Below are 16922 nucleotides of genomic sequence, written 5' to 3' on the forward strand. Positions count from 1 at the left end.
ATCACTTACAATGATCAGACCCTGCAGGTAAAAGCCAAGGATAATAGGAAAGCACAGTAGTTTTTGGCTATATCCGAACATTCTCTGCCTATTTGGAATCACACAATCATGGATCATTCATAAGAGAGAATATTAGATGAAAGAGAACATTATCTGACATCTGGAGTCTATAACCTTTGAAGTGATAATCTACCCCTGTATCAGTTCTGTCGTCATAGAGAATGCAATACAGTGGGCAGTCATTTTGAAATTCATGCGGTGGTGCGGAACAGCACCTTTGATTGGTTAACAATCAACAGAATAGCTTCTGCCGGTTAATGTGTTGTAAACTACATCCACTCACTGACACTGTGTCCAAACCAAGTGCGATGCAATAAAGGCTCCTCTTCCATGCTCCAGTTTTTGTCACAATCAGTGTTAAATCAAATCTCATTGGCCCAAAATACTACTCCACATAAATATCTATTTCAGTCAAGAAACTCTAGCAATCTGCTAGCTATCACATCATTGTATCATCTAAATGACACAAGCTGATTGGCCTCTGTTGATTCTGCAGCCAATGAGCATTTAAATGCACTGGTTCAGTGTTTGAAAGCCTCCACCTCCCCAGCTCCACCTGCCTAGATCTGCTATGGGATTTATGTATGTCTGATCATGCAGCAGCAGATCTTACAAGCTCACAGCAGTGATTATTAAACTATTGAACTAAGAGTTACAGTGTACAATACAATTAAAGTGTTCTTATTGGCTGCAACATAACGTGGTTCTCAAACTTTTGCCTTGAAGACCCAATATAGGCTAGGAGATTTTAGTTTTTTCGATTCCCAGCTCGAGGTCCTTTGCCGATCCTGTACCCCTTTCTCTCTACCCCATGCTTTCCTGTCAAAAATGTCTACTGTCCTATCCAATAAAGGCACAAAAAGGCCAGAAACATAACTTAAAATTATATATATATAAATACTTTTAAGTCAGTCTAATGGCTCGTTTCCACTGAGCAGTACGGTACGGTACGGTACAGTACAGTACGGTTCGGGTCTGTTAACCATGATCTGGCTAGCGTTTCCACTGCCAACAGTACCCTTACTTGATAGGCGTGGTGTTTCGATCGACGTCATTTTCGCACGAAGAAGAACATAGTAAACTACAATGGATGACATACAGCAGATCTTGTTCTTGCTCCTCGACATGTTTGTCACAAGAAGACAAGCGCCGACATTAGGCTTTTCTCAATATCAAGTACGCAAAGTTTGTACTTGCCATGTGCGACTCCTACATGCAAATGGTACAGCGCGTTCTTAAAAGCGTCACTCAGCTCGCTCTGCTACTCCGGTTATCTCTGTTACTCTGTATGTACATTTTAAGTAACAATAAAACGAAATATGTTCTAAAACACCACTCTGCCTATTTTCGTTTTCATCTAAATAAATTAAAACATTATAGGGACACAAATGTGGTTCATGCACAACGCATATTGATTATTCACTGCACGTTATACGTTATTCTATTCGAAATTTAAAACACAACCCTAACGTTACCTCTTTTCGTTAAAAAAAAAAAAAAAAAAGTACACATATTCCAGGCAATATATGCATTTGTACAAATGTTGCAATAAATATCAGTGATAATCTTGTAATAAAAAAATGACAAGAAACCATATTTCTTTTTGTAAAATTTCAGTTTTATCAATAATAGCCAATATAAAAGTTTAAGTAAAAGGTATAAGAAGCTATACAATAAGAAATAAAGCAAACAATTCAGTCAAATATCCAAATGCAGCGCTCTAGTCTAACATTACAACAGTAAAGTTAAATACAAATAGCCTATAATATGAAACTAAACTTAGCCCTCAGCCAAAACGATTGACAGGGAACGAATTATATATTCACGAGACCAAAGATCGCCCGTTAGGTCTACACAAGACAAATTATATCTCATGTTTAACCTCTACCGTCGGAGTCAGCGGCGAAAGTCAGAAGAACTAGCCGAGGAAAGGCTCATCCAGCCGGGAAACATGAGCGCCGAGCGCCCGCTGATCGCATGGATCTCACAACCGGGGAAAAAAAATCATCTTTATAAATAAACCACAGATTTGAGCTTTAAACAACTACATTCTCGCCTGAAAAACTCTTAAAATTACATTTCGTGACACAGTAACAGTAGTATTATATTAAACTGTATTAAAAAATGGCGCTTCTTATGTTGTCATTCCCCTTGTAGCCCGCGCAAGTGACGATTCTCTGTCAACCAATCAACGTCCTGCAGTGAGTCTAGCTCCACCTTGGAAGGGTACCAAAAAAGTGGTACGGTACGGTTCGGCATTTTGGTACCATTCACAACTTTTGATAGTGGAAACGCAAATAAATGCGTACCGTTCCGTACCGTACCGTACCGCTCAGTGGAAACGAGCCATAAGGCCCTTTGGAAGTTTGCTGCGGCCCTCTAGAACCCCTTTTCCACCAATATGGTCCCGGTGCAGGTTCCCGGCCTTTGTTCGCTCTTGAACAGTTCTGTGCATTTCCACTGTAGAAAAGGGGGTTCTGGGCCAGACAGAATGTTTTAGCTCTGGCCCTAAAAACTTGCTGGTCTTGAATGGAGCGCGCGGGGGGGATTTGTGTATGTTGTCACTTTCTATGGCAGTCGGTTTCACTTTATTTTGTTGGTCCCTTTAAAACAGAGTTACGTGACATGTACTTACAAAGTTACTTAGTCAACAGAATCTTCTGGGAGTCCTGGCAGTCTCGTTAAGAAATGTAATAATGTTGCACTACATTACTCTTTATATCTAAACATATAAAACTCTGTGCGCGAAAGAGGCCCAGTGTGCGAGAGAGCGGGTTTCAAAATACCTCCAAAAACAACAGATGATAGTACCGGCAGTTTATGCGAGCTGCCTGTCAATATAAGCTAGAATAACTCCCGGTACCGTGAACAGCAAAGAAGTGCACCACTGCACGGCCGAGAATAGGCTCTGGCTCCAGAACGCAAACTATATTGGTGGAAAACAGGTATAAGGGCCCTGGCCCTGTGGTGGAGAACAACTGATGTAGAGCATTTTGATTGGCTGAGAATACCTTTTCAGTGGATGAGAAGTTGGGTGGAATCGGGCCTTCACTGTCAGCGTCCTCCAACCAGTTCCTCCGTGCCAGCTCTTCCCACTCGGCCTGCATTTTATCCCAGAACTCAGTGTCTGACTGTGGGAGACAGTTACACAGCCCTTTAGGACACAGCCAATATTGGAATATCATACAAAACAAGACCCTGTACAGCATTACAGAGAGATGTTGTTTGGCATCTATATATTTTTTTTTCTTGTCCCAGCAGGGAATATAAAGGATAGACTTCATAGCATATGAATTGCTCTGTGTTTTTAATTGGTCCACATAGGACTAGCCAGGCACACAATCGTGCTCCAGTTTTATGAGGACATATTGTTTTTGGTTACAAAAGCTGCACTGTAATTTTAAGCAGCAAGGCCAAAAGGTCAACATGCTATATTCATCTTCATGGATTCACCAGAATATCATTTGCCAGAAGCACATTTGCGATTGCATTACCAGAAGACCTCTCAGCTTTCATACAGTATCTAATTCTTATCAATCTGTGAGGTCAGCAGAAGTGGTGCACAATGTATAGATATGTGTATATTTATACTCTGAGTTTTATGTGTCAGATCAGGTATGATCAGTTAAAAGCAGATTCCAGTTACAGTCCATTATTGACTGCAGAGAAAGGTATCGTAAAGGACTCTCTTATATATATATATAATATATAGGCAGGCAAGGAAGAGATGAAGAGATGAAGATGATCTACATTTAGTTTTCTTAACAACAATTAACTAGAACAGGAACACGTCAGGAGAAGGATAAACATAACAGCTTTACACACAATAAAGATAATTAGCAATAAAAAAAATAGTATTTATACATTTTTAAGGCCAGACAAGTAATTTGTTGAGGTCAATTTGTAAAGAAACACTACACGCCTGCGCACATATACAGTACGCGCATAACTATAGACTAAACATGTAATATGCATGTGCACGCCGTTAGCGTTTTCACAGGTTCGCGTTTGTGCAGAGATAACCTTTTTTCTAAAATTTTCAAGGTTTGTGTTCTCGAGCCACCAGCCACTGTTGTTGTGCGAATGAACGGCCAGAGCGCGTTAAGGGTTTTCTGTTAGAACGGTGTCGTGTTAGCGGCCCCTAAGTTAATAACTAATGATCTTTGCAACGTAAGTGAATCAATCAAAACTAACTTTAGCTGGACAACTTTATTCTAGAGCTGCTGTAAAGCCAAAACAATCTCTGTTACTTTCATTTCCTATCATCACTGTAAAGCTTATTTGAAATAATCTATATTGTTAAAAGCGTTATATAAATGAAGGTGACTTGATTTGACTTGACTAAAGACAATACCAAACAAAGCACTGATCGAAATGAGGGCTTATAAATACACAGGTAAAACTAAACAAGACACAGGTGAAAACGATTAGTAACCATAGCAATTAACTTGAAACGAGAAAAAGGAAAACATGAACTACAACACACAGGAAGACAGGAACAATGACATTGAAATACTACCATTTAAAATGACAGTTTTAGAACAGGAACACGTCAGGAGACAGGAATAAATAAGTAATATATTCCTGTGATGGCAAAACTAAATTTTTAGCAGTCTTACTCCAGTTCTATGGGGGTGCTAGAGGGTGCTATAAGCACCCTCAAACAAAAACAATAGCCCCCTTAGTTGAAACTGTAAAAATATAATATTGGTAAAACAGATTTTGCAAATGCTCCAGTTTGTGCTCTGGAGAATGTCAAACTTTCTATTTATGATGCCGCATTGAGTCATTGTAGCAAATCACATACATGTCCGTTGATCTCTTGAATGCAATGGCCAATCAGAGGTGTTTAAAGCTACATTGTGTAGGATTTACTCCCATCTAGCGGTGAAATTGTATATGACTACTAACTAAATATTACTTTCTAGCCCCTCCCATTCCAAAGGCATTTTAACTCCTACGGTGGCCGTATTATTTCAAATCTGCCGGCAGTCGCGAGTAATCTCCCTCTCACATTCGTCACTGTGCCACTGCGTGTAAAAACGCAAAAGGCGAAGCTTGTATGTCCCTCTTTGGCCAATGTAGTTTCAAGATGGAGGGGCAACATGGCGACCGGCATTTGAACCCCTCACCCGTATGTACTTTCAATGGCAGATTATAAACTTACGAGAATACTTTATTACTTGAAAGAAGTAATTATACATTAATGAGCACATATATTTTTGAAAGAACTAAGTGTTTTTTGCTAATAATCAACTAAAAAAGTTACACAGTGTAGCTTTAAGTTAGTCAGAACATAGACATTATGTATAAGAGATTCAATGAGCAATATAGACAGCTTCATTGATTATAACAGAACTTTGTGAGATCGGGATGATCGGTTTTGGAACCGAATATAATTCATATATTATCATCTGGATTCTCTGATGAATAGAGAGTTCAAAAGAACAGCTTTTATTTGAAAGAGATTTTTTTTTTTTTTTGTAACAACGTACGTCTTGTCTTCACTGTCACTTTTGATCAATTTAATGTATTGTTGCTGAATAAAAGTAGGCATATTCATTTCTTTAAAAAAATCTTACTGACCCTAAATTCTCTCTCTCTCTCTCTCTCTCTCTCTCTCTCTCTCTCTCTGTGTGTGTGTGTGTGAGATGTTCTTATCCTTTTGAGACACCACACCTTATTTTACATCACATAATTTTGCAAAAGTGGGTTATATCCGCAGTTACTGTAATATCCCTGTATATACAGTATGGGATCAGCGTATTCCGAATATACAAACCACATCATTAGTTTCCTTATTCTCTACTGGAAACACTGAAGAAGCTGGAAAGCAAAGTATTGGACCATCATGAGATTCTTATAAAGTTCCAAAATACTCCAAAAATGGTCTTTCCTCTATTGATTCCTGTCAGTATCACACAGGACTAAGAATTACTTTCGTTTGAACTTGCACAGATACAGTAAGGAATCTTCAATTACATGCATAATTCAGAATAAGGTGTTTACATGACAGAATTCTGGCATATGCCACCTGTTCTATTCAGATTTCTAGAAACGTGAATATCAGTTTAATCAGTTAACGGATTGACATGTTATCACATATAAATATTGGGATATGATCAAATTCTGAATAATATTGGGATATTCTTGTGCATGTAAAGACAGTCACTGTCACAGTCCCATTTATGTTTCACCAAATGCTTCTGATCATGACAAAGGTATCACCTCCAAGCATCACCTCCAAGAATGAGGATTCACACCCTATTCAACTCTATTCACACCCTATTTAACACACCCATGACACTGATCTAAAAGACATGTTTATCTATCTGTGCATTTGTGCATAGTTTGCTAGTCTGTGTTCCATCTAGCATTCTTTGTTTGCTTACTTTGGCTCCCTTAACAGTACAGCTTGAATATCACAGTTCTTAGCACAACTTACTGAGTATATTGGGTTTTTTTATGTTTCTAGGCAGCTCAAATTAATCTTGCAACGCACAAACAATTGCTTAGGCTTCAACTGTCGTCCAAGAGTTGATTCACTGAGTGTTTGCATTAAGGGGAAATGAGGGGAGGGTGTTGCATCTGCGATGAAGGCACGCGCTGGACGGGACAATTAATCACAGAAAATCCTGCAAGCCGCACACGACCACGTTACAACAGACAGTCACGTACGCATTGATGTTTTTCCATTGGTATGATTGATACACTGGGATAAATCATATAAATAAATGGCCCAATAGAATATGGATGATCAATCTCTTCCTAGATTGTCTGCGTTTTCTTTTTCAGCTCTGTCGTCGTGATGAAGAGGCCATGCAGATGCAACACCGCAAGGGATCTCTAGAGTCATTCATCTGTACTCAAATAATCACCCACTGGCACAGACAGCCTGTGCTTTAGCTTAACAATTAAAAGGATTTAATCTCTGTTTCAGTTTAAAATATGCACCAGCTTTAGTAGCAATTACTCAAGAGCTATGAGTCCTTGATAAAGGATAAGGAAAATCTTTTTGAAAATCTAATTTAAAACATGTGCAAGTTCTATTTGTGTTGTATTTGTGTTGGTTTCATGTTTGATTTTCGAAAAAAAAAACTTTTCCACAAGTTTTAAGAAAAGTTTAAATATATAGTGACTAAAAATGTCACGTGCATTGTGTAATGAAGGAAAAATAATATAGCATCCTTACAAAACATCCTTACAAAATCTCGTGAGTGTATGTACACATCTTAATTGTTATTATTTTTCTTTTTAAGTTGTAAATAATTTTTTATATGTATAAATGATTTACATTATTAAGGATCCTCTATTTGATTTCATTTCCTGTTTTATGTATTTCGCATGTTTATACATGTTGGTTACCACACAACATGCAAAACGTGACTTTGATTTTTGAAGTTTTTTGCATATTGTTGGAGATATTGCCCTGTGGGAGCACTCCGACATAAAAAATATAACTGAACCTTTTTTTTGTTTTATTTTTATACTTTAATACTTATTATTTATTGCTTTTGTAAAGAACAGAGGAACAACATACATATAAAAAAACACAAAGTTGCCATACATTATTACATATAATCCTTCAGTCAGTTCACCAGTACATTACATCATAATACACTCATTCACTTTCAAATGCAATCATCTAATTTGCAGAGGAGATAGCTGACCATTTTCTCCACTTGTTCTCAAAGGTTTTCTTTTGCAGCCTAAGTATATATGTGAATCTTTCCATTTTTTAATTTCTCTGTTACTATTTCAAACCACTCTTCTCTTGTAGGTATTCCTTGTACCATTTATGGGTTATATAGCCTTTTTACTTGTTGCCAATGATCAATATCTTAAATAAATATCAGTCAACTGAAAGTTTTAAAAAAATTAACAAGGACTGAATTAACGGCTAAAATCAGAAGAAATAATAATAAATTATTATACCAAACTACTTAAGGTTTTTCCTAATAGGGAATTTAATGAGGCTTTTTTTCTTCAAAACATTTTAATACTAAAAAAAGGCACTTCAACTGTAGATATAATATAACGATAAGAATTGTTTGATAAAATATATGTTTCACAACAGAAATATGCTTCAAATATTTAACCTTACTATTTTATAGCTGATGCAGTAGAGATTGCTACAAAAGGTACAGTAGTTTCATGCAAGGGAAGTACAGAAAACTTCAGACAGTTTGCATCAGGATATTGACAGTGTCACTGTTAAATATAGCTACTTTACTGAGCACATCACTTTAAAATGGATGTCTTATGAATATTACGGCCCAATAAGCATCTCTGAATTAGAGACTAGAGAGGTAAGAGCTGACATAATCACAAAGAGAGATGTCATTTGTGTTGATGCTGCACTCTTCAGCTAAAAATACACCAATTATGCAGTCTTAACTTACAGGGAGAGGCTGACCTTACAGAATGCAAGAAACTGCAATTCCCAGGTGGCCAGATACGCTGTGAATAAGGCCTGAGGTATGAAGATTACTGTGGCAGCAGAGAAGACTTTTTCCAAACTTTTCAAATAAATATATGTGTTTTACTTGTGTGACCGCGCGCGTGTGTGTGTGTGTTGTAGGGACTTGGTCTCACCTCCACAGCAGCCTTGGCTCGAACAAACTCCTCCTCTAATGAGTGTTGTCTCCCCAGTAAAGTGCCACCCAGCTGGGGCCTCTGCCGCTGCGCACACAGATGGTCATACACACATATGCAGACAAGGTCAACAAGCAGTCACTCACTAACACTGTTTTGTCCTCAGATCATGCTGAATAGGCAACCTTAAAGTTATGGCCAATATTAATTTTTTAGTATACAGTGGCCTCAAAAAGTATTTGGACACTAAAATGGACCACACTAAAATATATATGGGATGATAAACTATCAAACCAAGAGGCATCTGCAAACGAATGATGCTAGACCCTTTTTCAGAAGGAATATGTCTAAAACTAACAAAACCTGCATATTGGGAATTAAATTTAGCCATCTGGATTCAATGTGATGTTTAGTGGCTGTATATGAAGACAGTTCCTCACAGGTAAACACAGGTGTGCTAGCAGAGTAATCACAGGGGTACTAGTTATTTTTAGCTCCCCAAAACAAGATATCATGCTCAGGGGTTATGTTTTTAATAAATAAATTCTACAATATAAAAAATATATATACATATACAGTGCCCTCCACAATTAATGGCACCCCTGGTAAATATGATCAAAACTGGCTGTAAAAAATAAATCTGCATCGTTTATTCTTTTGATCTTTCATTCAAAAAATGTACAAAATTGTAACCTTTCATTGAAGTAAAAGAATTGAAATTGGGGGGTAAAATCACATTATGAAATAAATGTTTTTCTCCAAAACACGTTGGCCACAATTATTGGCACCCCTAGAATTTTTTACGAGTAAAATATCTCTGAAGTATATTCCCATTAATATTTACCTTTTTTAGTACACCAGGGTGACTAGGAATATGAAACTGTCCAGCTATGACTTCGTGTTTCACAGGAGTTTAAATATGAGGAAACACAAAGGCCAAATTCCCTTAATCATCCATCACAATGAGTAAAACCAGAGAATATAGTTCTGATGCGCAGCAAAAGATTGTTGACCATCACAAAATAGAAAGTGGCTGTAAGAAAATATCTAAAGAATTGAAAATCCCCATTTTGACCATCAGGGCAATAATTAAGAAGTTCCAATCAACTAAAGATGTTACGAATCTGCCAGGACGTGTGTCTATACTGTCTTAATGCACGGCGAGGATGAAAGTTTGAGTGGCCAAAGACTCTTCAAGGATCACAGATGGAGAATTGCAGAGATTAGTTGAGTCTTGGGGTCAGAAAGCCAAAAAAAAAAAAAAAAAAAAAAAAAAAAAACCTACATCCCCACATGTTGTTTGGGAGGGTTTCAAGAAAAATCCTCCTCGCTCATCCAAAAACAAACTCCAACAAATTTAATTGTCAGACATGACTGGAACTTCAAACGGCACAGGGTTCTGTGGTCAGATGAGACTAAAAAAAGAGCTTTTTGCCAGCAAACACGCTAGATGGGTTTGGTGCACACAAGGATAAAAAGTACCCCATGTGTACAATTTAATATACCATTGGATCTTTAATGTTGTGGGCATATTTTTTTGCTGGAGGTCCTGGACTTCTTGTTCAGATACATGGCATCGTGGATTCTATCAAATATCAACAGATAAAAAATCAAAACCTGACGCCTTCTGCTAGAAATCTTATAATGGGCCGTGGTTGGATCTTCTATCAGGACAACGATCCAAAACAAACATCAAAATCAACACAAAAATTTGTTGCGGAGCACAAAATGAAGCTTCTGCCATGACCGTCCCAGTCCCCTGACCTGATGAGTGGAGTGAACTGAAGAGAAGAAAGCACAAACATGGATCTGGGAATCTGAAGGATCTGGAGAGATTCTGTATGGAGGAATGGTCTCTGATCTCTTGTCAGGTGTTCTCCAAACTCATCAGGCATTATAGGAGAAGACTCAGAGCTGGTATCTTGTCAAAAGGAGGTTGCAAAAAGTATTTAATAAAAGGGTGCCAATAATTGTGGCCAACGTGTTTTGGAGAAAAACATTTATTTCATAATGTGATTTCCCCCCCACATTCAATTCTTTTACTTAAATGAAAGGTTAGAATTTTGCAAATTTTTTGAATGAAAGATCAAAAGGATAAACGATGCAGATTTATTTTTTACAGCCAGTTTTGATCATATTTACCAGGGGTGCCATTAATTGTGGAGGGCACTGTATACATATGTATATATAATTACTACCTATACTACTATGCAGTGTTGGGGAAAGATACTTTTTAAAAGTAATGCATTTCAATATTGCTTTACTCCCTAAAAAATATTGTGTTACTTAGTTACGTTTTATAGAAAGTAATGCATTACGTTACTTTTGTGTTACTTTTTAACCTGGGCCCAGTTGTTTTTTAATAACAAAAGTTATATTTTTGGCAAATGTAAAGGCCTTTTTACATCAAAAGTGAAATGAATAAGCCTCAGGCTGAAGGAAATGCAAATTCAAGCCTGTAAATTAGAGGGCGCAGCTCAAACAAATCTTTCAGCTGTGCTGCCATTCTGGATTAAAGAAGAAAGGGATGCAGGAGAAAAAAAGTTTAATACTCTTACTTTAGCAATAAAAAAAAGGCAAACATTGAACATGAATTGGATCATCGAAGGACAGCAGTAAACACATTGGGTACTAAAGTGAGATTAAATACATAAAGTATATATATATACTTTAGGCACTCTGGGTTCGGGACAAAATTCGATTCGAAAAGCTCGGAGCCCTCCCCTTGGACAGCATGCTAAGTATGCATACGTTTCATTCTATCTGATTATTTGTAAGTGTTAACTCGTGAAAATATCCATCATGTTTACACCTCTGCACATACTCCTGATTTCTCCCAACATGGGCACAGGAGAGCTATCAGTCAATAAATGGGAAAACAAAGTAACTTACATTACTTATGTGTTGCCACCAACAGTGCTACTATTCTATCTACCAATTTCCCACAACACTGCAAATACGCAGCTTTGAAGTTCGTACTTTTTTTGATTAAGGCTATTTTTTGGTTTTGTGACGTTTATATACGTTAATCTTTTGGTCAGATGTTTTTGGCCATGATCAGAGGTGAATGTTAAGCAGTGAAACATTTACATACAAAGACAAAACTTCATTGTATGCGCTTGCAATTTCGCTCTCCTGTGTTTGCATGTATATGATGTACGGTATATCTTTCAATGTCATGCTTTCGATGTGAACGCTCATTTTGTTAACATGGGCAGTGAAAAAGGATGCCTAGCTGATGCTTGTGGTGTGAAACAGTTGTTATGTTAGACAAGCAGATAGTGTCCAAATACTCTTAATTTTGAACGGTATATCTATTGTTTAATCATGTAGAGCCTAACAAATATTTTCGTGAAATGTTTTCCTTGAAAAGTGTACTTGTGCTGCATTTCATTAAGATTTTGTTATCTAATGCAGTGACATTTAGTAATTTTAGCTATTAAATACTTTCTGGGGCCACTGTATACCCCTGTACTCACTCAGTATACAGTAGTACTTCAATAGGCAGAATTAAAGTTGTGGGCAATATAATGGTTTAGTAGTGTTGCTATAATTGAATCCTTACTAATATCTAACAAATAAACAGAGCCTGTCTTACTCTTACACAAAGAGGAAATCATTCCTGACAAATCTGACAAAAACATATTTCTGACGCACACCCAGACAAAGGGTACATGATGGTAAAAATCCTGTCCTTCATAATAACTGCACCTTAGAAACACGGAAGGCCTTTTATAGTATCATTCTGTACCTGTCATATACAAAGATGTATGTGCCTTTCCTCAGGTGCCTCTCCTCACTATTTGCAGTTTAATACCTCCAGTTTTAGATTTTTTTTAATCTAATGGAACAATTCTGTCCCCAGAAGGCCTCAGTGAAAAGGGTTTGTACCATTTTAAGTGCACATAGGAGACATTTTCTGAGTGTGTGTGAGAGGAGATGGTGATCAATACTGAAAGCTGCTGTTGTCTTTTACATGAGATCAAAGTATCATTAGTCTGTACCTGAGGGGCCGGCCCGGGGTCTGACTCCGTGCTCATGCTGAGCTCCAGGGCACTATGCCTGTTAGAGAAATCTGTTTTAAAGTCTGCAGACCTGAAAAGGACAAAATGCAGAGAATAATGATATTATTGCTTTCATTAATAACAATAATGCACAGAGGCAACTCAATTTAAACAATCTAAATTGAATTATATATCCATGATAAATGATGATACTATTAAAAATGCATTTTGTTGACTTATCTTTTATAACGAATTGATGTATTTACCCCCCTAAACTCCTTAACTCAGGGTGTCAAAAACATTTGAGGAAAAAATGATAAAATATGTCAAATGAATATTAAATATTCACATCCATTTATAATGCTGATGTTTTTGATGTATTCAAAAACATTTCATATATAATGCAGCATTCAGTGAGTGATACAGCTGTACAAACTTTTTTTTCAGGTCTAATTATGTTAATGATCTTTTTAAAACGGCTCATTAAATCTAATTTAATATCAGGTGTATGTTCCGTTCTGTTGTCTTTTATTTTGACATTCTGTTCTGTTTCCTTTAGTTTCTGTTTCCCCGCTCTGTTTAGTTTTGCGGTGCGTCTGAAATCGCGTACTGTCCGCGTACTGTAAAACTAACTTTACAATCATTAAAAATCTATGTTCTATAGTATGAATATGTGTAGCACGAATGAAATTCGGACACACTACATCCGCCATGTTGATACTGTCACGTGACCTACAAGAGCAGGACGATATGACCTAAAAGCGAAATCTCGCCTAATTGAATAATTTACAGCTATTATGATTAATTAATGAATTTTTTTGCCCTCGTAGTTCACTGACAAGGTTTGTACTGTAAATATGCTCAACTATTAAAGGTGGGATTTTTTTTTTCTAATGAAAGAGTGCATTTCTTATCTTTGTGATTTTAAAATAATTGAATGAAACGAGCTCTTATGTTAGCTTGAGAAAGCCCGAACCTTGAACCGGGACTCGAACTTGGATCGCCTTGTGCAGAGCTATGACAAACGTCATGGTTGCCCACAGTGCTTTTGCTCCGACATTACAGCTCACTTTCAGCAGTTCATATGTCTATGGGTCATAACATTTCTAACAGATTTCTGCTCGTTGTAAATCAGATACAGATAAAGTAGCACAGTACATTTATTTGAATGCATTAATGATAGAGCGATTGCGAGTGTGAATTAGTCATACCGCCTCTCTTAATTCTGAAGCTGTGGGTTGTTACTTCAAAATGATAAAAATCTATGTTATAACTGTTGAGTTTCTAAGCTACTCTAGAGATAAATCACAGGACAGCATTGACAATGAGTTCTTGCGCTCCTGAATGTTTCTCTGTGCACGCAATCTTTTTCACGTCTGTCTGTACGAGTGTTTGTGTGCCATAATGTATCCGCGCAGTAGTTCAATGTAATGATACACATCTGATAGTCTTGAATGTTCAAACTGGCAAGCCTCAAAAGACATACAATTGACAAACTTTCGTGAGGACACAAGCAAAAGTGATCTCGCCTCTGGGGCTAGTGTGCTGTCTGTATGTGTGTGTAGCAGCACATAAGAACGGTGGTTAAATTACCTGTACAACAAACTGTGTAAAACATGCAATCACCCTATAGCAATACTGAGTATCCAGATTGTATAAATAAAGATAACAGCTCCTAAATCGTTCATTGTGCTTGCAAACTGCACTTGATGTGCGAGCTACTGTCTGTGTGCGTGTTACAATCAGCGTATTAGTTTAAAACGGCGTCAAATGGCATTTAAAAAATAAAAATCATGTCGGTTAGAGGTTCTGAATTTCGGTTTCGATTACTTTTCGATTAATCGTCCAGCCCTATGATCTACCTGCTTCACTGCCATGCATAAATCCTCTCCCGTGGCCTCATGGGATAGTAAAGTGTCCATTGAATGTGTACTTCAGAATCCTGCTGGAAGTATTAGGTCAATCGGGTACTTTTCACCTACTGTTTTTCAAATACTATGTATTCGGACATACTACTCTATGGCTGTACTGTTTTCCGCATACTATATAGTAGGGAAGTATTCGATTTCGGACGCAGCGTTGGTTTCCTTGGTTACTGATTGTGTCCTCATTGGTTTCTAAAGTTACATATTGCTGTCACCTGTGTCTAGTTTAGTTCCCTTGTTTGCCCGGTGTATTTATACCCCCAGAGTAGTTCAGTCCCTTGTCGGTTACTGTTAGTACTTTGTGTTGTTTATGATAGATAAACAGTATTACTCCTATGATCTCCTACATGTTCTTAGTTGGATTATTAATAAACACTGTTTGATTTAGTTGATCTAGTTCGTGCATGATGAGCACACGCTGACATTCAAAGGCAATTTGGGCAATAAAATGTCAAATGTGGCGACTATTTGTTTTATGCTACTAAGCAGCATAAAGTTGATCTGTACTGGCTCCAGAAGAGCATGTGTTGTGACTCAACATTAATCGCTAATCGCCTGGTTAGGACACCAAGATGACACATTAACGATGAGATGCAAACCTGACCGTACCACAAAAGCTCAGTGGATGAATGGTTGGATGTGCACCTCTTCCTCTCATATCTCCACTTCCGCCCTCCGTTCAAGGCACTGTCTGGGTGAAGGCTCACCTCCTCCCATTTCTCCAAGGGTGAGCTGCTCACTGGAGACAGGGCGGTTAGCATGCAGTGAGATGGGTAATAAAAATGACAGGCTGTCATAAACACTATGTTTTCAATGAAACAACATATCGGTGCAAAAAGGTAGATTAAGGCTAACCAGCGGCAGATAAGGATACATCTTATAGCTCAAGGCTTGCTTATCTCAGCCAGGCTACAGTCTGCAGCTGGCAACTGAATAAAGCAGTCGGACTGTGGAGTGATAAATTTAGCACAACTGGGAAAACATGGCAATGGTTTAGCTTACAGTAGCTTAATGCGTAATCTACTGGAAATGAACTTTACAGTGCAAGTTGTGTAATGCTTTCCAGAGGATTAAGATAAGCCTGTGTAGAGTTTCGTATTAAACCATTTCTAGCATGAACTTGAGACAAATAAAAAAAGAATACATTTCTACTTGGGGCAGCAATGTCGTGAAATCCACAGTTTTGGTGTGTTTAAACAATTTCCACGATTTTCCACCAATTCAGTTCCACCACATTACATCCAATGATATGCTAATGCGGATGCTAAAGAGTAGAGTAACTGCTTCCTGATGAAGTGGCAGAGGGCATTAAAAAACAGACAACAAAGGGCAAAAATCTAATTACACTGAGAGCCTGGATTAAATGAGCTGTAAGTTTAATCATAAGCACCTCTTAAACTGATTAAAATAACTCTATACTTAAATCAATTTCACAAATCCAGGCCTCTTTTTATAGATTATAATGGACAACTTTCCTAATAGGTTATACAGTTTCACGAATTAACGTTTTGCTCATGGTAGGAACATACAGCTACAATTTCAAGGGCATCTGGGTAACCCAGGGTGATCATAATCATAATAATATGATATTGCCCAATCTTTCAGAAATTTGTTTCGTACCAGATTGTACATTCAACACTAAAGCCCAATTTATACTTCTACGTCGATCTCCCGCCGTAGCTACGTCGTAGGCTGTGTGTAGCACGCGTACCCTTCGGCGTACCCTGACGTGCACCTCTCCAAAAATGTAACAACGCGTCTATTCTATGCAGACCGCAAGCGCTGTGATTGGTCTGCTAGAACCCCTCCCTCGGGTTTCACATACTCCCTCTGCATGTGTAATTGAACGTCAACAGAAGTTCGCAGAAGTATAAATGAAAACCAATGCGTACAGGCTACGGCGCAGGTCCGACGCAGAAGTATAAATCAGTCTCAGTACCCTCTGAGTGAAGACTGGGGAACCTATAATCCTTTAGCACACATTAAAGGGTTAGTTCACCCAAAAATGAAAATTCTGTCAGTAATTACTCACCCTCATGTTGTTCCAACCGCGTAAGACCTTCGTTCATCTTCGGAACACAAATTAAGATATTTTTGATGAAATCAGAGCTATGTCTCACTCCTCCATAGGCTGCTATGTGACCGAAACTTGCTGGCCCAGAAAAGTTATTAAAGAGATTGTTAATATAGTCCAAGTGACTCCAGTGGCTCAATCTTAAGTATATCAAGCGACGAGAATACTTTTTGTGCGCAAAAACAAACAAAAATAACGACTTTATTCCACTTTTCATTTCCTTCTCTCTCGGCCTCTAGTTGGTTCGCGTAGTCTTTTTGCGCA

The 16922-nt window shown here is 37.8% G+C and overlaps 1 protein-coding gene across 2 annotated transcripts in view; it reads right to left on the reverse strand.

The window, feature by feature from the left end:
- Window positions 1–16922, reverse strand: part of pex5lb (peroxisomal biogenesis factor 5-like b) — a 53143-nt gene that overhangs the window by 12261 nt on the left and 23960 nt on the right. For both annotated transcript variants that reach the window (XM_079876697.1, XM_079876696.1), the window contains 4 exons: window positions 15194–15323; window positions 12660–12750; window positions 8656–8742; window positions 3072–3191 (listed from right to left, as the gene is read on the reverse strand). In XM_079876697.1, the coding sequence (XP_079732823.1) occupies window positions 3072–3191; window positions 8656–8742; window positions 12660–12750; window positions 15194–15323 (428 nt within the window). The remainder of the gene's footprint in view (window positions 1–3071; window positions 3192–8655; window positions 8743–12659; window positions 12751–15193; window positions 15324–16922) is intronic.

This window comes from Squalius cephalus (genome assembly GCF_949319135.1).
Source record: "Squalius cephalus genome assembly, chromosome: 7".
NCBI classification, from domain to species: Eukaryota; Metazoa; Chordata; class Actinopteri; order Cypriniformes; family Leuciscidae; genus Squalius; species Squalius cephalus.